We start from the raw sequence: 15,269 nt of genomic DNA on the forward strand, positions 1-15,269 counted from the left end.
GGTGGACAGCAGAGGAACGCTGCTCGGAGAGCACGTCGTGGGGCTCAGGCAGCCTGGTCCACCCCAGTCTCACCAGTTTGGGGCAGCTCTGAGGGGCCGAAGCCCCACGTGAAGACCTCTTCTTCCATGCTCTGCAAGGAGCGTGGGGAAGGAATGTGCCTGGGCAATTTGGTTAGTGGAAAGGGTAATGTTCCTGCTCTACCAGAAGGAAGCCCAAGCCCTCCTGCTGCAGGCTCAGCTGGTCGTCTCGAGGCTGAGGCGCCGTGAGGAACTCACCAACGGGTGAGCCACGAGGGACAAAGCTGCATCAAGCACAGGTAAACCCAGCTTGTTCCCCGAGAAGTTTGCATCCTCTACATAAAACCTCACCAGTGCACCAGCCCTGGCCAACACAAAGGACACCCGCCGTGATTTTGCTGTCCAGTCTGAGGCGACGAGGTCCTGTCCCAGCATCCCATCCTGAAGCATGGAGCTGGCAGGAAGGTTTGCCAGGCTACCCCTTCCCCGCGGTCTGCAGCCCGCTTCAGTCTTCAGAGCTGTCAATCCAGCACTTTTCACTAGCGCTGAATTCACAGAAAAGTAAATCCAAAAATAACTCTTCTTTTTCCCCCTTCCTTGCCTCATCTCACACGTGTTCAGCGCACACATGACTCTGCCGCACAGGCAACAGGTCCAGCTTCCCCAAAAGGGCTCCTCCCAAGGAGGCTGCTCTCAACACCGATGGGTCTCTGCAGCTAGCTGAGCCTTGGTGCCCAAGGCTGACGTGTCCACCTGGGAAGCTCAGCCCATGGAGACAGATCCAGGACATGAGACCCACGAGAATCACCAAGTCCCCTTTCCAGAAAGCCCCTGAAGCCACAATCTCTGCTTTCTGTGACCGTGCAACCACTCCCTGCTTCAGATGATCCTGAAGAGACATCTCTGCAAAACACTCTTCCCTGGCCCTGCCAGCAGAAGCCCACCACCTCCACGCAACTCAAACCAATGCCCCAAACCACTGCCCTCTGAGCCTAAGCCGGGACTAGAGGGAGAGCCCACCAGCTCCAAGGTCCTGCTCAGCTGGACCCCACAGTACCTGGGCTGACGCTACCATCGGTTCACAAGGGCGATGCATCCCATGCCATTCCTACCTCTCTAGACCTAGCAAGTCACCTCGCTTGGTCACCCTTCAAGGGTGATAACGCAGTCCTAGAGCTTCTGAGAAGCAGGCAGGAAAGCATTTCTTTCCTCTGAGCATGAAATGAAGAGGAGTTCCCTGGAAAAACCCACCCACTGAGCAGCAAGTGTCAAAGCCACCTCTGTATGTGCTGTTGCCGCATTGGTAATTTTAAGTACCATGCCTTCATTAGGGAAAAGGAGAGATGACTGGGAGGCAAGGCGATTTGCAGCAGAGCTGCAAAAACTATTTTTAAGTTTAAACAAAAAGGAGAAGTGTGACAGCTGAGATCATTCGCCACCCTGCACAAGCCAGCAGCCGAGAGCATCTCATCGGATGCTCAGGCCAGAAGGTAAGAAGGGATGGGGACCGGTGTGCGGCTTTGCCTAACTGGGGATGGGAAAAGGATACGACTGCAAAGCCCAGGCTGGCCACAGGGTCATAGAGGATGCTACATAAAAAACCCCACAAGTTTTCCCCTTTTCCTGCCTGGCTGCAGCAATGGAACCTTCCCAGGCACCCGTTTCCCCACGAGCACGGCGGGGTTCGTCGCAGCGCCCCGGCAGCCTCCTTCCCCGCTCCTCACCCAGCGACTTTGGTTTCTAACCAAGCAGAGCACAAACTTCAAATTGCATATTCAAGTGTAAAAAACGAACACAGCTGTTTATGCAGCTTGAAATTCGCCATAACCAAATATTCAAGCCTTTGGGGAAGATTTTCAAAGCCACTGGTTAAGGTACCCAGCTCCCATCAGTGCCTTTGAAACATCTCTCCTTTTTCAGTTTTCACAGGGATTCGCACCAGCAAAAGCTCCTCCACACGGCCGTCTGCAACTAGTGAACGCACAAAGGAGACGCTGTCAAAGAGAAGCTGCTGGAAAACGCGAAGCAAGGTTCACCACTTTGGAAAGCAGCCACCGGAGCCACCGGCCCCGAAACCCACAGCCCCCAGAGCAAATTGTTCTGGAAACCTGTGTCGCAGGGATTTGCACGGAGCAAAAGCTGCGTGTGCCCGTTCCCCCGTCACACTCCCTCCCCACGTCCTTTGGAGAGGAGAGCAAGCACTGCTCCTGCTCCCCCCTAGCAGAAAGAAAACATCCTCCAAAAGACCAACACCACCTTCCTCCCTGTCCCAGGAGCCGGAGGAATCAACCTCCAACAGGGAAACTACAGCCCAAGCCTCAGGCAGAGGAAGACCAGGCAGTGTTTTGGGGCTGCTGCCTGCCAGTGCATGCTCCCCATCCTGCTGGGACATCTTTCTTCCCCAGCATCTCCAACTGATGGAGGATTGATGGCTACAGTGCCTTATCCGCTACAATCCCCAGCCTTTGGGAGAGCACAGAAAATCCCTTTAAGTCCCTCTCACTCATATTGAAATGACAGTAAAGCAGAACTAATGTGCTCCAGGTACTTATTCTTGGGCGTAGTGGCAAGGATCAGCAGCCCTCCACTAGTCTGGCATCCCCCACTGGTGCGATGGCCACGTCACAGGCGGTGGTGGCAGCGGACAAAGCACACCCCCATGGCAGGGGCTCTGTACTAGGAAGGGATGGAAAGGTGTTTTTAACTCCTGCAATGTCTGTTTCTTAACATTAGACTGGATTTACAACCACTACCAAAGCCATGCTGCCCAAGCGAGGATGAGAGAGGGGAGGTAAGGGGTTGCACAGCCAGACCCTGGGGGGATGCAGAAAGCAGGTCCTGGTTGCAGGGGGTCACGGCAGAGCACTGGGGGGGACTCTCCAGGCTCTGCAAGCTTTATCTTGACCCCAGTGCCCAGGAGCAGTGAAAAACAGGATCATCCATCTCACCCTGCACTGCCAGACTTCTGACCTCTGAAAGGAGCTGCTGCCATGACAAGTCATTTCACCAAGCCAGCAAAAGCAGCAATATAAGTGTCTGAGGAAGCTGATGTGCATTGATTTTTGCCACCTGTAGAGCCATGATGTCACGCTGTAACTGCAGATTAGCCAAATAGACTCCCTCCCTCCTGCCCCAAATTATTCTCCAGTGCATCACAGCCCACCCCGGGACATCTCAAAACAGCAGCACCCAAAATGCCCAGCAGTTCAAAGCATTTGCCAACGGCTTGACAATTAAATTACGCACTCCACCTCCCCATCCTGTAGTGCTGGGCTCATTAAAAATCCTCAGCATCCTCCCCATCAGAAGGAGCCCACCTCAGAGAGCAACCGATGGCCAGGAACCTGCCTCCCCCCAGGCACCAGATGACAACAGCATTAAGCCATCGAAATTATTTTGGATGGAAACTTGTCTTACAAAGAAATGAAAAGCTGCAGAGTAAGACGCTATCTGTGACCAGAGGGGTCAGGGTTTCATTATTGCATTAACCTTTTGTGTCTTTAGATTCCACAAGAGTAAATTGGTAACGAGACAACATGAGCCCCGATGGGAAAAACGCATCTTTCTTAACAAAAGTAATGGGGGGGGTTTGGGGGGGTGGGGGGGGAGGGGAGAACAGAGGAAGGAGTGAGAGAAAGAGGAAAAAACTGACAAATAAGCTATTACAGCTAATAACAACTTTGCGATGCTATTTTCTGCAGGAGCCTTCAAGTTGTGATGTTTCCCTTCACTCTAATTACACCTTCTAAAAGCAGGTTCCCTTCTCATTTTAACCACCCCGTGCGAAACTCCCGCAGGATTCAGATAAAAATGGAGAGGGGAAGAGTTTGCACTTCACAAACAGCCTCTGCATATCCCAGGGGAGCGTCACCTGCATAAAACACGTGGGATTATGCTTGCAAATAATAAACAGCCAAAAAAAAAGAAATCCACTCTGGGAAGGTGCAGGCTCCAAGGGTTGGTAAGGACCATTCGACCTCCTTCTGCACCAGGTGCCATCCAGGGAGGCTTTGCCAACATGACTTGCGTTACAGCCCACAGCTGTGAAACCACGACTGAAATCAGTGCTGCGGCCAGGCTGGGCAGAGAAGGAAAACATCCAGCCTCTGCAAGCCATGCAAAAATAAAAACGAGAGGAGATGTTCAAATCCTGTGCTTTGAGGCAGAAAGTGGTTGGTGTGGAGGCAGGAAGGCAAAGCACCAAGCAGCCGGCCCAGCACACTGGAATATTTCCCTTCCTCTAATCCAGGCAGCAGCTTTCAGCTTGATGGATTAACGGCTGAGCCCAGCTGGGAAAAGTCCTGGGCTGGTTTGGCTCGGGGGACATTCAGAGCCAAAGCAGATACTGCTGCTTAACAGAAATAAGAAGGGAAAGCTACAACCGCATAAGTGTGGATCAAGAAACCTCTCCCAGGCTACCGGGGGACTTAAGTGCACAGGCCTTTTCCTTCCCTGGCACATACAGATGTCAGAGCTAGCTCAGGCCTTGGGCCAAACAGCCACGTCCCAGGGAAACTGCAGCAGGGCGCCAGCACCCCACAGATGCTCCGTGCCAGGTCTCTGCCAGCTCCTGCAGCTTAAGGACACCTTGATGACAGCCCATCAAGTGCCACACGTCCTCCCATTTGACCTGCACGGCTGCCTTGCATCCGTTTCTTTGCAATTTTGACCCAGAGGAACCTCATCTAGCAAGAGGGTGAAAGAGCCGACTCTCTGCTCGGCACAGCGTTGGCGAGGCGAGCTGCCCCCGCGCCAGGCACACCTGCCGTATCTCGCTCAAGACAATATTTTCAATTGAAAAACCCCTTGCATTTGGCAAAGGCGGGCAGCTCAGGCAGCCGCGGCATCCTTCCCCCGCTCGCGTGCTCCACGATAGGTGCACCATTTTGGTGTAAGGCACTGCGGAAGGGCTGGAGGCACTGCCACCGGAGGTCCTTCATCGGTGCTCCCCAGCCAGCCAACACGCGCCCCGGGGGCTAATGCACATCACCCCTCCCAGTAAACCCACAGAGCACCAGTGGGACCCAGCCCCGTTCCAGGGGCTCCTGTACCTGCTGACCGCTCGGGCTGCAGCGTGGCACCGCTCTGCCACGGGACCCCGGGATGCGGACGGGCCCGCGGAATGAGCCTCTACGAGCAAGTTTTAGCCTGAGTCCCCTCATATTCATCACAGCTGTGGGAAGAGCTGTTTTCCAGCTGTGACACAGCTAACCTCTCCCCCGCCAGCATCATCCTCTTCCCACACACGCCAGCCCTGCACAGCAAAGCGCTGTAACTAAACCATGGAAAGCTGCTGAAATTAGAGCCGTGCCTCTTCCCTGCCCTCCCAAGCCCAACATAATTCTCGCTGACAGTCATGAAAAACACATGTTGGGTTAAGATCGGATCTGAGACTCAACACCCAGTCCCCATCTGCTTGCACAGGGACCCTAATTTTTTCAGCTGCTAAAAGGGCACATCATTGTCCAAAAAATGCTGGTGACTTACACACACACACACACACACCCCCGCAGCTCTGCTGTCCGCCCCCATCGCTCCCTCCCCGCAGACGCAGCGCAGGGCTGTGCTCGCTGCCCCACCACGACCCACCCGCCGAGCATCAGCACTGAGCCAGCACTGGATCCAAACCCAGCATCTCCCCCCTCATCTTCCCCTGGAGAGCCACAGGGACGAGGCCAACCCGCATTTTGGGAGCCACCTGCTCGGCTCGTGCAGGTTGCGGCACCCTCACCGCAGCCTGGCATGGTCCCCCTGGGGGGCACGGATTGGGGGGTTCGTTTTCACTTTGCAAAAGGGAGCGAGGCACCTGAGCTTGCCTGGCAGGAATCAGGGAAGCAGGGATGGGGGGGAGCACAGGGAATAGCGCGACAGCTCGGGAGAGAGGGAGGGCACAGGAGGTGCCCAACTTTGAAGGGCAAAAAGCTCCGTGACCCCATCATTTACAGCCAGAGGTTGCCCGAGGGGACAGACTCTGCCCAGCCGGGGGGCTGCCAGGCAGTCCTGGCCACCGCCGCCACAGGTGCCAGCACCGCTGGGTGCCCACCCTGGGGGGGGCCAACCCTGCCGCGGGCGACAGGCACGGCCGTTTGAACCTCGCTGGCTGGTAGCACTTGGCGATTCCCTGCTGCAGAGCAACTCGCCGCCTGCCTGCATGTGTGCGTTCGTGCGCAATGTGCATGAAGTCCGGGTCCCCCGCGCGCACACCGCTTGGCTTTCCCACCACGCGAGCCGATGCCATCCCATCCCCTGGAGAAAAAGCTTTTTGCACTACCTGGGATGAAGAGCAGGGCAGTTGTGGCCGTGAAGACGATCCAGCAGGCAGGATGGTACATCTTGGAGCTGCGGTAGACTAGCGGCTGATTTGCTTGCTGCTTGCTGCTGCCGCCGCTGCTTTCGTCTGCGTTGAATTCTGAGCAGGTTTAAATCCAATGTTTGCAGAGGGAGGGAGACTGAGTTAGTGAGCTAGAGAGAGAGAGAGACGGGAGCCGGCAGTCAGTGTCTCTGATTTTCCCTTGCACACGCACGCACACACGCACACACACAACTAGCAGAAGGAGCACCAGGCTCAGTGCGTGCACCGGGGAAAGCAGACCTCCTACCAGGCACCCATTGGTTCGAGATGCTGACTGACACAAGCACACTCGCTCTTCTGCGGGTCTCACCCTGCAACCAGGGAGTTAAATGCGGGCACCGACCCCCCGAGCATCCCTCCCAGCACCAGCTGGCAGCGGTACCCAGGATGGAGGGAGCAGCCCGGCGCAGGGACAGGCACCGTCCACTGACTCCTCGTGCACCAGCCGCCTGCAAACGGGCTCGGAAAATTTTTGCCCCCAGGCTGGAGCTGGCCAGTGGGGCAGCCCCGGGCTTCAGCCCCTTGGCTCGCCCCTGCTTCTTCGCAGGCTCTGCTCCCCTCCCGGGGAAGCCACCGGCAGCTCTGCCTACTGCCAAGAGAGGCAAACCGGCGAGCAATACAAGCTTTTTAGCATGAGTGGGTGTTTTTCGCACAAAATCTCTGAGACCGAGAAGCAATCTCCTCTGCATCCCAACCAGAGCTGTATTTTTTCCCCTCAGCGGTCTCGCAGAGCCCCAGAAGGATGCTGAGCCCAGGGTACATGCTCCCGCAGGCCCCCTACCCAATACCATCCCGTTCCCACTGAGGCCAAGGAGCGTTTCTTCAGGCTCTCTAACGCAATCCTCTCTTCCCAGGTGCCACAGTTTCCCCCTGATCCCTGCTTTTGCCCAGACCCCCCTTAGCACATTCCCACACCCCTGCCAAGCCCCAGAGATCCCCAGCACGGGGCATCAGACCCGGCTCTCCACCTCTCTGCCGGCTGCCCCTGCCACGTGCCCCCTCCCACGGATCAAAGCATTTGCCAGCTAGGGCTCGAGTGTGCTGCATTGCCAAACAAAAAGGTTGCAAAGATAAGTTTCCCAAAGAAATAGCACTTATATTTGACATGTTCTAAACAAAAAAAATGTTTCTTAGTTTACAGTCATTGCAGCTTCGTTAAAAATAAATTGTAAGCATTTTTCAATGCTTACAGACAAACTAGAATGTTTAGTTTTGCTCAAAACAACCTCTTTCCTCACTAACTCAGGGCTAAAGGTCTCTTTTTGTGTTCCAAGTCAGCCAAAGCGCACTTTTAGGCCAATACTTTGGAATTCCAGCTATCAACCTGCCGTGGCCTTTTGCCACCAGTGGTCACAAACTCCTCCACCCCCCCCAACCCCTGTCCCAGGGCTTCACCCTGCTCCTCGCCTTAGTCTCTGTGCTCATCTGCCTGGGCATCCTGTCATCGCCCCGGCCCCACAGGGCACATCAGTTCCCTGGACTCTTCTCCCTTGAGACTCCTTTTGGCACTAAACTCATCACCTCAGGGAGTTCCTGGAAAACAGATGCTCCGCATCGGCTGCGCACGACTGCTGCAAGGACGATGCACCCACAAACACCCGGCTGCAAACATGAATTCTCCCAAGCTGCTACAGAGCCAGGGCTGGAGCCCTCCAGCGCCTCTCTGCCACCAAACACCTCGCATCCAAACCCAGACACAAAACCCCAATTATTTCCTCCCCTGCTGTCTTTCTTCCCCAGGTTTCTCACACCCACTTGTTGCAGCTCGGCACAGACTAATCACGGAGATGACAACCGCGTCCCCCTCCACGCACGCACCTCTTATCTCGCATTATTTTTGTACAAAGCCATGCCAGGAGGAGCAGGAACGATGCTTTTGGTGTGCAAAGCCACGTCCATCATGCTCTTGAAGGGGTACCCTCACCCAGCAAGGGATGGGAGCCGTGCACGCATCGCCGGGACAAACTTTCTCTGGCTTTTAGCCATTAATCTCTATTCATTTTCTACTCTGCATGAAGAAACCACAAGTTTTTAAAAGCTTTTAACTCAAGGATATTCCCACATTATCTGCTGAAGGCATCCCATCTCCAGGAGCATGCCAAAGGAAACGCGCCCAGGGACTTCTTCCTTTTAATAAGAGTAAAGTTACGTTGTTCGCAATAACCGTGACCTCTGAAAGAGCTAAATCATCGCCCTGAGTTAAAAACTACGAGCCTAGTGTCTCGCTCAGCCCCAGATGAGGATGGTGGTATTTCTGTCCTGAATTTCCCTTTAATTGACACCCAAACAGCTGACGTCAAGCAAATTTATCCCTTGCTTCACCAGCGCTTTGGGAAACCAGCAAGGAGGCATTTGGGATTTCCCAGGGCCGCGAGGCGCGTGCCTGCATCCTACACGGACAGCCCAGGACAGGGACATCTGTCCCCGGAGGAGACTGCGCTGCTCCAGGGCTCAGCCGAGTGCTCCGACTCGAGTCGACTCGGGCTCTCAGCCCACCCAAGGCAAAAAGAAATTATTGTTATCCTGGAGGAACTAAAGGAAATGAACAAAGAAATCATTTCTAATTAACAGAAATGTTTGATGGGCTCAGAACAAACATGTTGCTCCGCTTTCAAAACCTGCACTGGAAAGCTATATTTGGGCAAATTTCAAAACAACATATTCTTATTTTTTTTCCTCCCACCATATTTCTCCCGTATGTTTTTTTTTTTTTTCACCTGGCAGTGACTATTACCCAAATCCAGCACACACTTAGCAGGTCTCCTTCCATCTATTTTGGCCAATTAGGCTGGCACCCAAATTGCCGAGCGCAGCTCTGAGTATGACCTCGGCCCAGACCTTCAGCGCTTCGACGCCTTTGCTTTCCCATCTGCAAAATGGGAACAAGTGCGCTTCGGTCAGGCAAACTAATCTGTCACATCTCACAAGCTCTGCAGGACTGAACAGGGCACTGGCCTGTTTCATTTGTTTGATTTTCAAGACACACACAAAAAAAATTATAAATATGTATTTAGCTTTTCTGGGATATTTGGGGTTGGTTGTTTTTTGATATCAAGCAGAGAATCTAAAATGCATATTTAATTTTGACAGGCAGCACCCGATCTGTGAGGAGACATTCTGGTCCACTGGGCACATTTAAACATGATTTTTGTGCGTATTTGGTTTTTTTTTTTTTCTCCAAAGCTGTCTCCATGCATATTCACATCTGGGACCGGTCTAGTCTCTGGGGTAATTAACCCTTACGTTTTCAATGAGGCAGAGATTCCCTGGCCCTCTCCTTGCACGGCCAGGGAAGGGGGAGCTGAGCACCCCGAAAGCAGGGGCGCAGGGTGCGAGGCCGCAGAGCCCAGCAGCTCAGCAGCAGGCAGCCGTGCCAGGGCTGCAGGTAATGCAGCGGCATCGGGACCTTTCGCCATCCCACCTCCCAGCCCCAGGACTGTGGCATGACCTCCCACGCTGCGTGACCGGCCATCGCTTCAAAGCCTTTCCCTGCAAACCAGGGAGGAAGGGCGAGGAGGAGCGGCTCAGCAGCCCAGCTCCCTCCACGGATGCTCCACCACGACACCCGGCCGCGCATCGCCAGGACCCAGGCATCAAAGCAGGCTCCACCAGGCTGATCCCAGCCCCTGAACGTGACCCAGGGCCCTCGAAGAAGCAAGCCGAAGCCGAGTCCTGCACGACCGCAGGACCACATGCCGCAGAGCACCGTCTCTCTCTGCCGACCACCAGGTCCACCGGGACCATTGCCCTCGCCGCTGCCGCCTGCCCGCTCTCCTTCCCAACCCCAGCCAAACGCAGCGTTTGCACCCGCTTCCACAAATCACCCTTCCCAGCCCAGGCCAAGGTAATCTCCAGCCCCTCCAAGCCTCTCCGCCAGGCTGCCAAGACCCCCAGTGCCCCCTTACTGGGTTTCTGCTCTCCTCAGGGGGCTGAGCTGCTGGGGGAGCAAAGCAGGAGCGCTGGGGTGGGGAGCCAGGGATGCAAAAGTCTCTGGGGAAATAGCATCCAAAAACCTGCGTGCCTGGGGGCTTTCCATCGCCCACCCGCCGCAGGCAGGGGCCCGGCGGGAGCCTTCACCTCCGCCTCCCTCCCTCCTCCGCCTCCCTTCCTCCTTCCTGTCCCCTGCTGCCCCCCCTCCTCTCCCTCTGTGTGTTTGTGTCTCCGCCTGAATGAAAGGCTACCCTTTTCTCCTTGACATCTTGTTAGAATGTGAATACAACATCTATTGATTTGCATTTCATGCAAGGAAAGAAAAAAAAAGTAGCTTTTTTTAAAAAAAAAAAAAAAGCCTCTGAACTCAGGGCTACTACAGGACTAAACAGAAGATGCAGGCAAAGACAGCCTGAGCTGCCTGCCCCCAGCACCCCCCCAGCATGGCTCAGACCTGTTCTCGAAGCCTCAGCCACCCTCGGCTCCCCGCACAGACCCTGGGGAGCACAGGGACCTGCCCCATCACCTCGCAGACCACAGGAACTCCATTCATCCCCGGGGACGGGTCCTCGTCAGGCAGATGGATCACGCTCCCCAAATGCTTCTGCATCCCTACAGCCATTGCCAAGGGCAAACGCAGCGAGGTGCCCGGGGCAGCTCTGTGGGGAAGGCAAACCCAGAGCAATCAGGCTGGGCAAGGTGACTAAATTAGCAGCACAAGCAAAGGGAGAAGCAGGCTGGTGCTCGGGAGGTGATGCAGCAACCAGCACCGCTCACTTCTTGAAGCAGCCGCTCCCGAGGTTTGCGGTAACCTGCAGGCAAACTCCTTTCCCGCAGGTGCCCAGCCACGGAGACAGAGACACCAACTCTCCTGCAGGCCCTGCCTGGGGGAGAGCATCCCGCTCCTCAAAACCAGGGCAAGCAAACCCAGCAAGCGGGGATGCCCCGGGGAGAGAAACCCCGAGCCGCGGCGCAGGAGAAGGGTCCTGGCACGTGTGGATGAAGGCGAGCAGCTCTCCAGCCCCTACTGCAGTGGGGTGCTGGGAGGATTAATTAGTGTTTGTAAAGCACTTTGAAGATAAAGGCGGCCGCGGGAGAGCTCATAACTGGGAGCGAGATGGAGATGGGGACTGGGGAACCCAGTTACGGCAGGGTTTCTTATCTGGCGCGCAAGCTGCAGCCCTGGCTGGGCGAACACCGGGCGGGTTCAGATGAAAGGTAGAATGGGAAAATTTCCACAGCGTGAAAAAAAGAAAAATCAAGCGTGTGCTGCTTGGGAAAAATGAGCGAGAGAGAGATGAAAAGATGGGATCTAAGTCTCTAAAAGCTGGAGAGATCTGCTATTGATTCTGGCTTGAGAAGAAGGGGCCTGAACAAGAGCTGGTGTGTTGTTAAGTGCACTTATCTCCTCTTGCTAGATGGCAGAACAGGGCCAGATGGACAGGGTACTAATTCCCGTCAAGACTCATTACCAGCCGCGTGCTGGATGAGGTACCTCCAAAGACGTGGTATGAGCAGCAGCAAATGTGGCAGCACCCCAAGGCCAAGAACCCTACAACATCCCCAGGCAACATTTTCCAATGCTGGACCACCCTTACCATAAAAAAAAACCCAAGAATTTCTCGTATTGTAGAATCATAGAATCATTAAGGTTGGAAAATACCCTTAAGATCATCGAGTCCAACCGCTAACCTGTCACTGCCTATTTGTGATTCCATTTGTGCCCATTGCCTCTTGCCCTCTCTGGACACCCCTGAGAAGAGTGTGGCCCCTGTGCATGTGTGTTCCCATCCACCCTGCCGAAACACCCAGCCTCCAGAGCGCCCCATCTCCTGGGAGAAACCCTGGTGGGAAAGAAGATGGTGGGAAAAGCCAACGATGGAGTTTGCTCCCCTCCTCAGCTGTCAGGAGGATGGGCCTGCTCCAGAGAGTGATGAAACGCAAGATACCCTCACACAAATCTTTGATCATAGTAATTATCCGTTGTCATCGTGTACAAAACATTATCTCCAGGCAGACATCAAGCTCCTTCCGTACCACCCCCTCCTCTCCGTGCACCCACCGCTGCGGGCTCCCCCATCAGCTCTGAACGCACACTCACCAGCACCGGGGCAGGATTCCCTTCTCCCATCGACAGGTCAAGAAAGGAGACTTTTGTCTCCCTAGCTTTGATCAAAATGACTGAATGTCAGGGAAAGGGGGGGGAGAAAAGAAAACAGGGCAGAAACAATACATCCTGATCCGTAAGCAGGAGACGGTTCAAGGATAAATCAGGCATCGCTTACTGGCTGTGTGCTTCTGGGGTTTCTCTTTTTTTTTTTTTTTTGTTTAAAGAAAGAGAGAGAAAGAAAACATTTTTTTAAGCTTTGCTCCCTTTCATTTTTCTCTGAGTTCAGTGGCTTTCCTCGTCAAGCCTCTGTAGCTCAGGTAAGAACAGAGGGCTCCAGATTAAAGAGAAACACAGCAGCAAGCAGAAAGCCGTCGAGATAACAGAGAGGACAAAGTCGGAAAAGACAAAGAAGGGAAGTCTGCTTTCTGCGATATTTCCACTTTTGGCTTTTACGTAGATTAGTCTAGAAATGGGGACCAAGCTGCATGTTTCAGGCTCCAGTCCCAACTCTCTAGGCCTGGACGTGGGGATAGAGGACAACGAACTGCATCAGGAGCCCTCATCTCAGCAGCAGGGCTCAGCGTGTCCAGGGCCCTCACAGACACCTAATATACCCTAGATTTTTATAGATACCTAGGTGGGTGGACAGACAGACAGCAAGCTAGACTGACAGCTCTAAATACCTCTCTGCACAAGCGTGGGTAGCAACCAAGCATAGTGCCTCCTGCCAGAGCATCTCACGTGCCGGTGAAAAACCCAGCCGTGCAGCTCGCCCCAGCCCTCACTCCTCTACCACGAGCCACAGTTTTGGGAGGAGGACTTGGTTTTGTCACTCCCGATCCCAACACAGGTCCACCAGCTGCTGCCCCCAGCATCACCCACCTAGGCAAGGCTCCTGCAGCCGTCATGAGGCGCAGAGCTCCCTCTCCTCGCTAGGCTGTGAGGTGTCCAACCCCAACGCTTCTCCTCGGGACCACAACCGACCTGCAAACTGGGAGGGGATTTGCCCGGAGCCAGCCCCCCCACTGCAAAGCCAGGCACCCTGCAGACCGAGGGCTCGGCAGGGTCCACGTCTCCTTTGCAAACAACTCCAGCAGTGACATACTCCCGGGGTCCCATCGGGCTCTGCTAGGAAACCTTCCCTGCTGTCTTGTTTATAGATCTATTCTTAGCTCAACTTTGAGTCATTGCAGAAACAGCAAGGAGCCTTTCATCCCATGACCCTGAAGCACCTTAAAGAATATGAGCTGAGCCTCACGGAGAGGAAATATTGTCCTCTCTGTTAGACAGAGGGGTCACAACCGACGTATGAGGCCAGGAAGACAGGCAGCGGGCCAGCGAGCGGAACAGGGAACAGCAAACACGCAGGAGAGGCTTTAGATGTGCACAAGGCAAAAGGCAGCCCACAGGCAGCACGGGTGAGAGAAGAGCACGAGGGGCATTGGAAATTGGCTGAATGAGGGGGCTCAAAGGGCTGAGAGCAGCGGCACAAAGTCCAGCTGGAGACCCGTCACTTCTGCTGTGGCCCGGGAATGAGGGAGGTGGTCCTTCCTCTCAACTGCAAACCTCCTCAGGGACCGTTCCGGTGGTCAGTCTGCTCCAGGTAGCACCCAGGAGCCCACTGTCTTCTGCTTAAGGCACTGGGAGGTGGGAAATATGTGAGCAAGACCCAATTTTCAAGCAGGAACAGCAGAGGGGAGGCTGAGTGGTCCCTAAATCTGTGCAAGTAGCCCCATGCTTGGGATGCTTCAAGGGCAAGGGACCTCCTGGAGGATGTGATGAAGCCACCAAATCACTGTGTTCTCACTCTGCTCCTGGGTGAAAAACAGTGTTTCCTGTGGGCTTCTGAGTTTTTTTTCTTAGGGGGGGTTGTAGGGTTTTTTGGGGTTTGGGTTTTGGTTTTTGTTTTGGGTTTTTTTCCCAGTCATGCTGAAATGGTGACCGCCCAGCTGCAGGGGCAGTCCTGCCCCAGGGGCATGATGAGGACACCTCCATTAAAGAGAGGAGATGCTCATCGCCGCATCGCACCCCTAACTCGAGGAGGGAGAGCAGGTGCCGGGAGAGGGGGCACTGCACCCTCGCGCAGCACAGAAAGTATTTTCCATATGCTGCCTGATCAGTTATACGTTTCTTAAAATGCTATTGCACAGATATTTCAGAGGCATCATGTAGTACCATCTGTTATGTTATATATTGCACCGAGCCCGGCCAATTTTGAGATACTGTAATTTTATCTCCTCCATTTCATATGCGGCACAGGCATTTTGCAATGCAAGTTGACGGGGAATGGGAATTTGCAGAGGGATGGAGCGCAAGTAAATCAAAAGGCAAGGCCCAAAAATGAGCGGCAACGGCAGCTCCCACCCAGCCCAGAAACCAGAGGTGAGTTTTGGGGCTGCACCTGGACATTTTGGTCAACCACCTCGCAGCAACGCCTGCACCGCCCGTGACAGAGCGTGCCTCTCGGTCTCTCCCGCTGCATCCCTGCCTCCGGCAGCAACGCCGCAGGGTGGAGAGACGCCTCCGGCATCTCACAGATGTCCTTTTCCCTGCCTCCCCCAGCTTTTCCAGGCAGCACCATGGTCCCCTCATTCCCCATCGCACCGATGAGCCATGCTGCGGCACGTCTCGCTGTGCAAACTCAACGTCCTCCAGCAAGGGATGCTGCGAGGAGGGCGGCTCCGTGCCGGCGTTATCCCCTCCGTTACTAGATTTTTCCAGGGAGCAGCGGCAGCAAGAGGAGCTGTCGGTGGAGCTAATTATTCTGCACCTCAGCCCCATTTGAGAGCCCACCAGCAAAAACCATCTCTGCCTTGTGGGGTGAGCAGCGATGGGCCCCGACAAGCATCATTAAGGTGA

General features: G+C 54.7%; 1 protein-coding gene across 2 annotated transcripts in view; it reads right to left on the reverse strand.

The window, feature by feature from the left end:
• Nucleotides 1-6,862, reverse strand: part of LOC104049120 (opioid-binding protein/cell adhesion molecule homolog) — a 306,003-nt gene extending 299,141 nt beyond the window's left edge. Inside the window, exons 1-2 of one of the 2 annotated variants that reach the window (XM_064470912.1) lie at nucleotides 6,753-6,862; nucleotides 6,290-6,480 (exon numbers count right to left, since the gene is read on the reverse strand). In XM_064470912.1, the coding sequence (XP_064326982.1) occupies nucleotides 6,290-6,350 (61 nt within the window). In that variant the 5' untranslated portion in view covers nucleotides 6,351-6,480; nucleotides 6,753-6,862. Of the gene's footprint in view, nucleotides 1-6,289; nucleotides 6,590-6,752 lie in introns of those variants that run through there. The other variant, XM_064470911.1, reaches the window with a different exon arrangement.
• Nucleotides 6,863-15,269: the final 8,407 nt, after the last annotated feature.

This window comes from Phalacrocorax carbo, chromosome 21, assembly GCF_963921805.1.
Source record: "Phalacrocorax carbo chromosome 21, bPhaCar2.1, whole genome shotgun sequence".
Classification (NCBI taxonomy): Eukaryota; Metazoa; Chordata; class Aves; order Suliformes; family Phalacrocoracidae; genus Phalacrocorax; species Phalacrocorax carbo.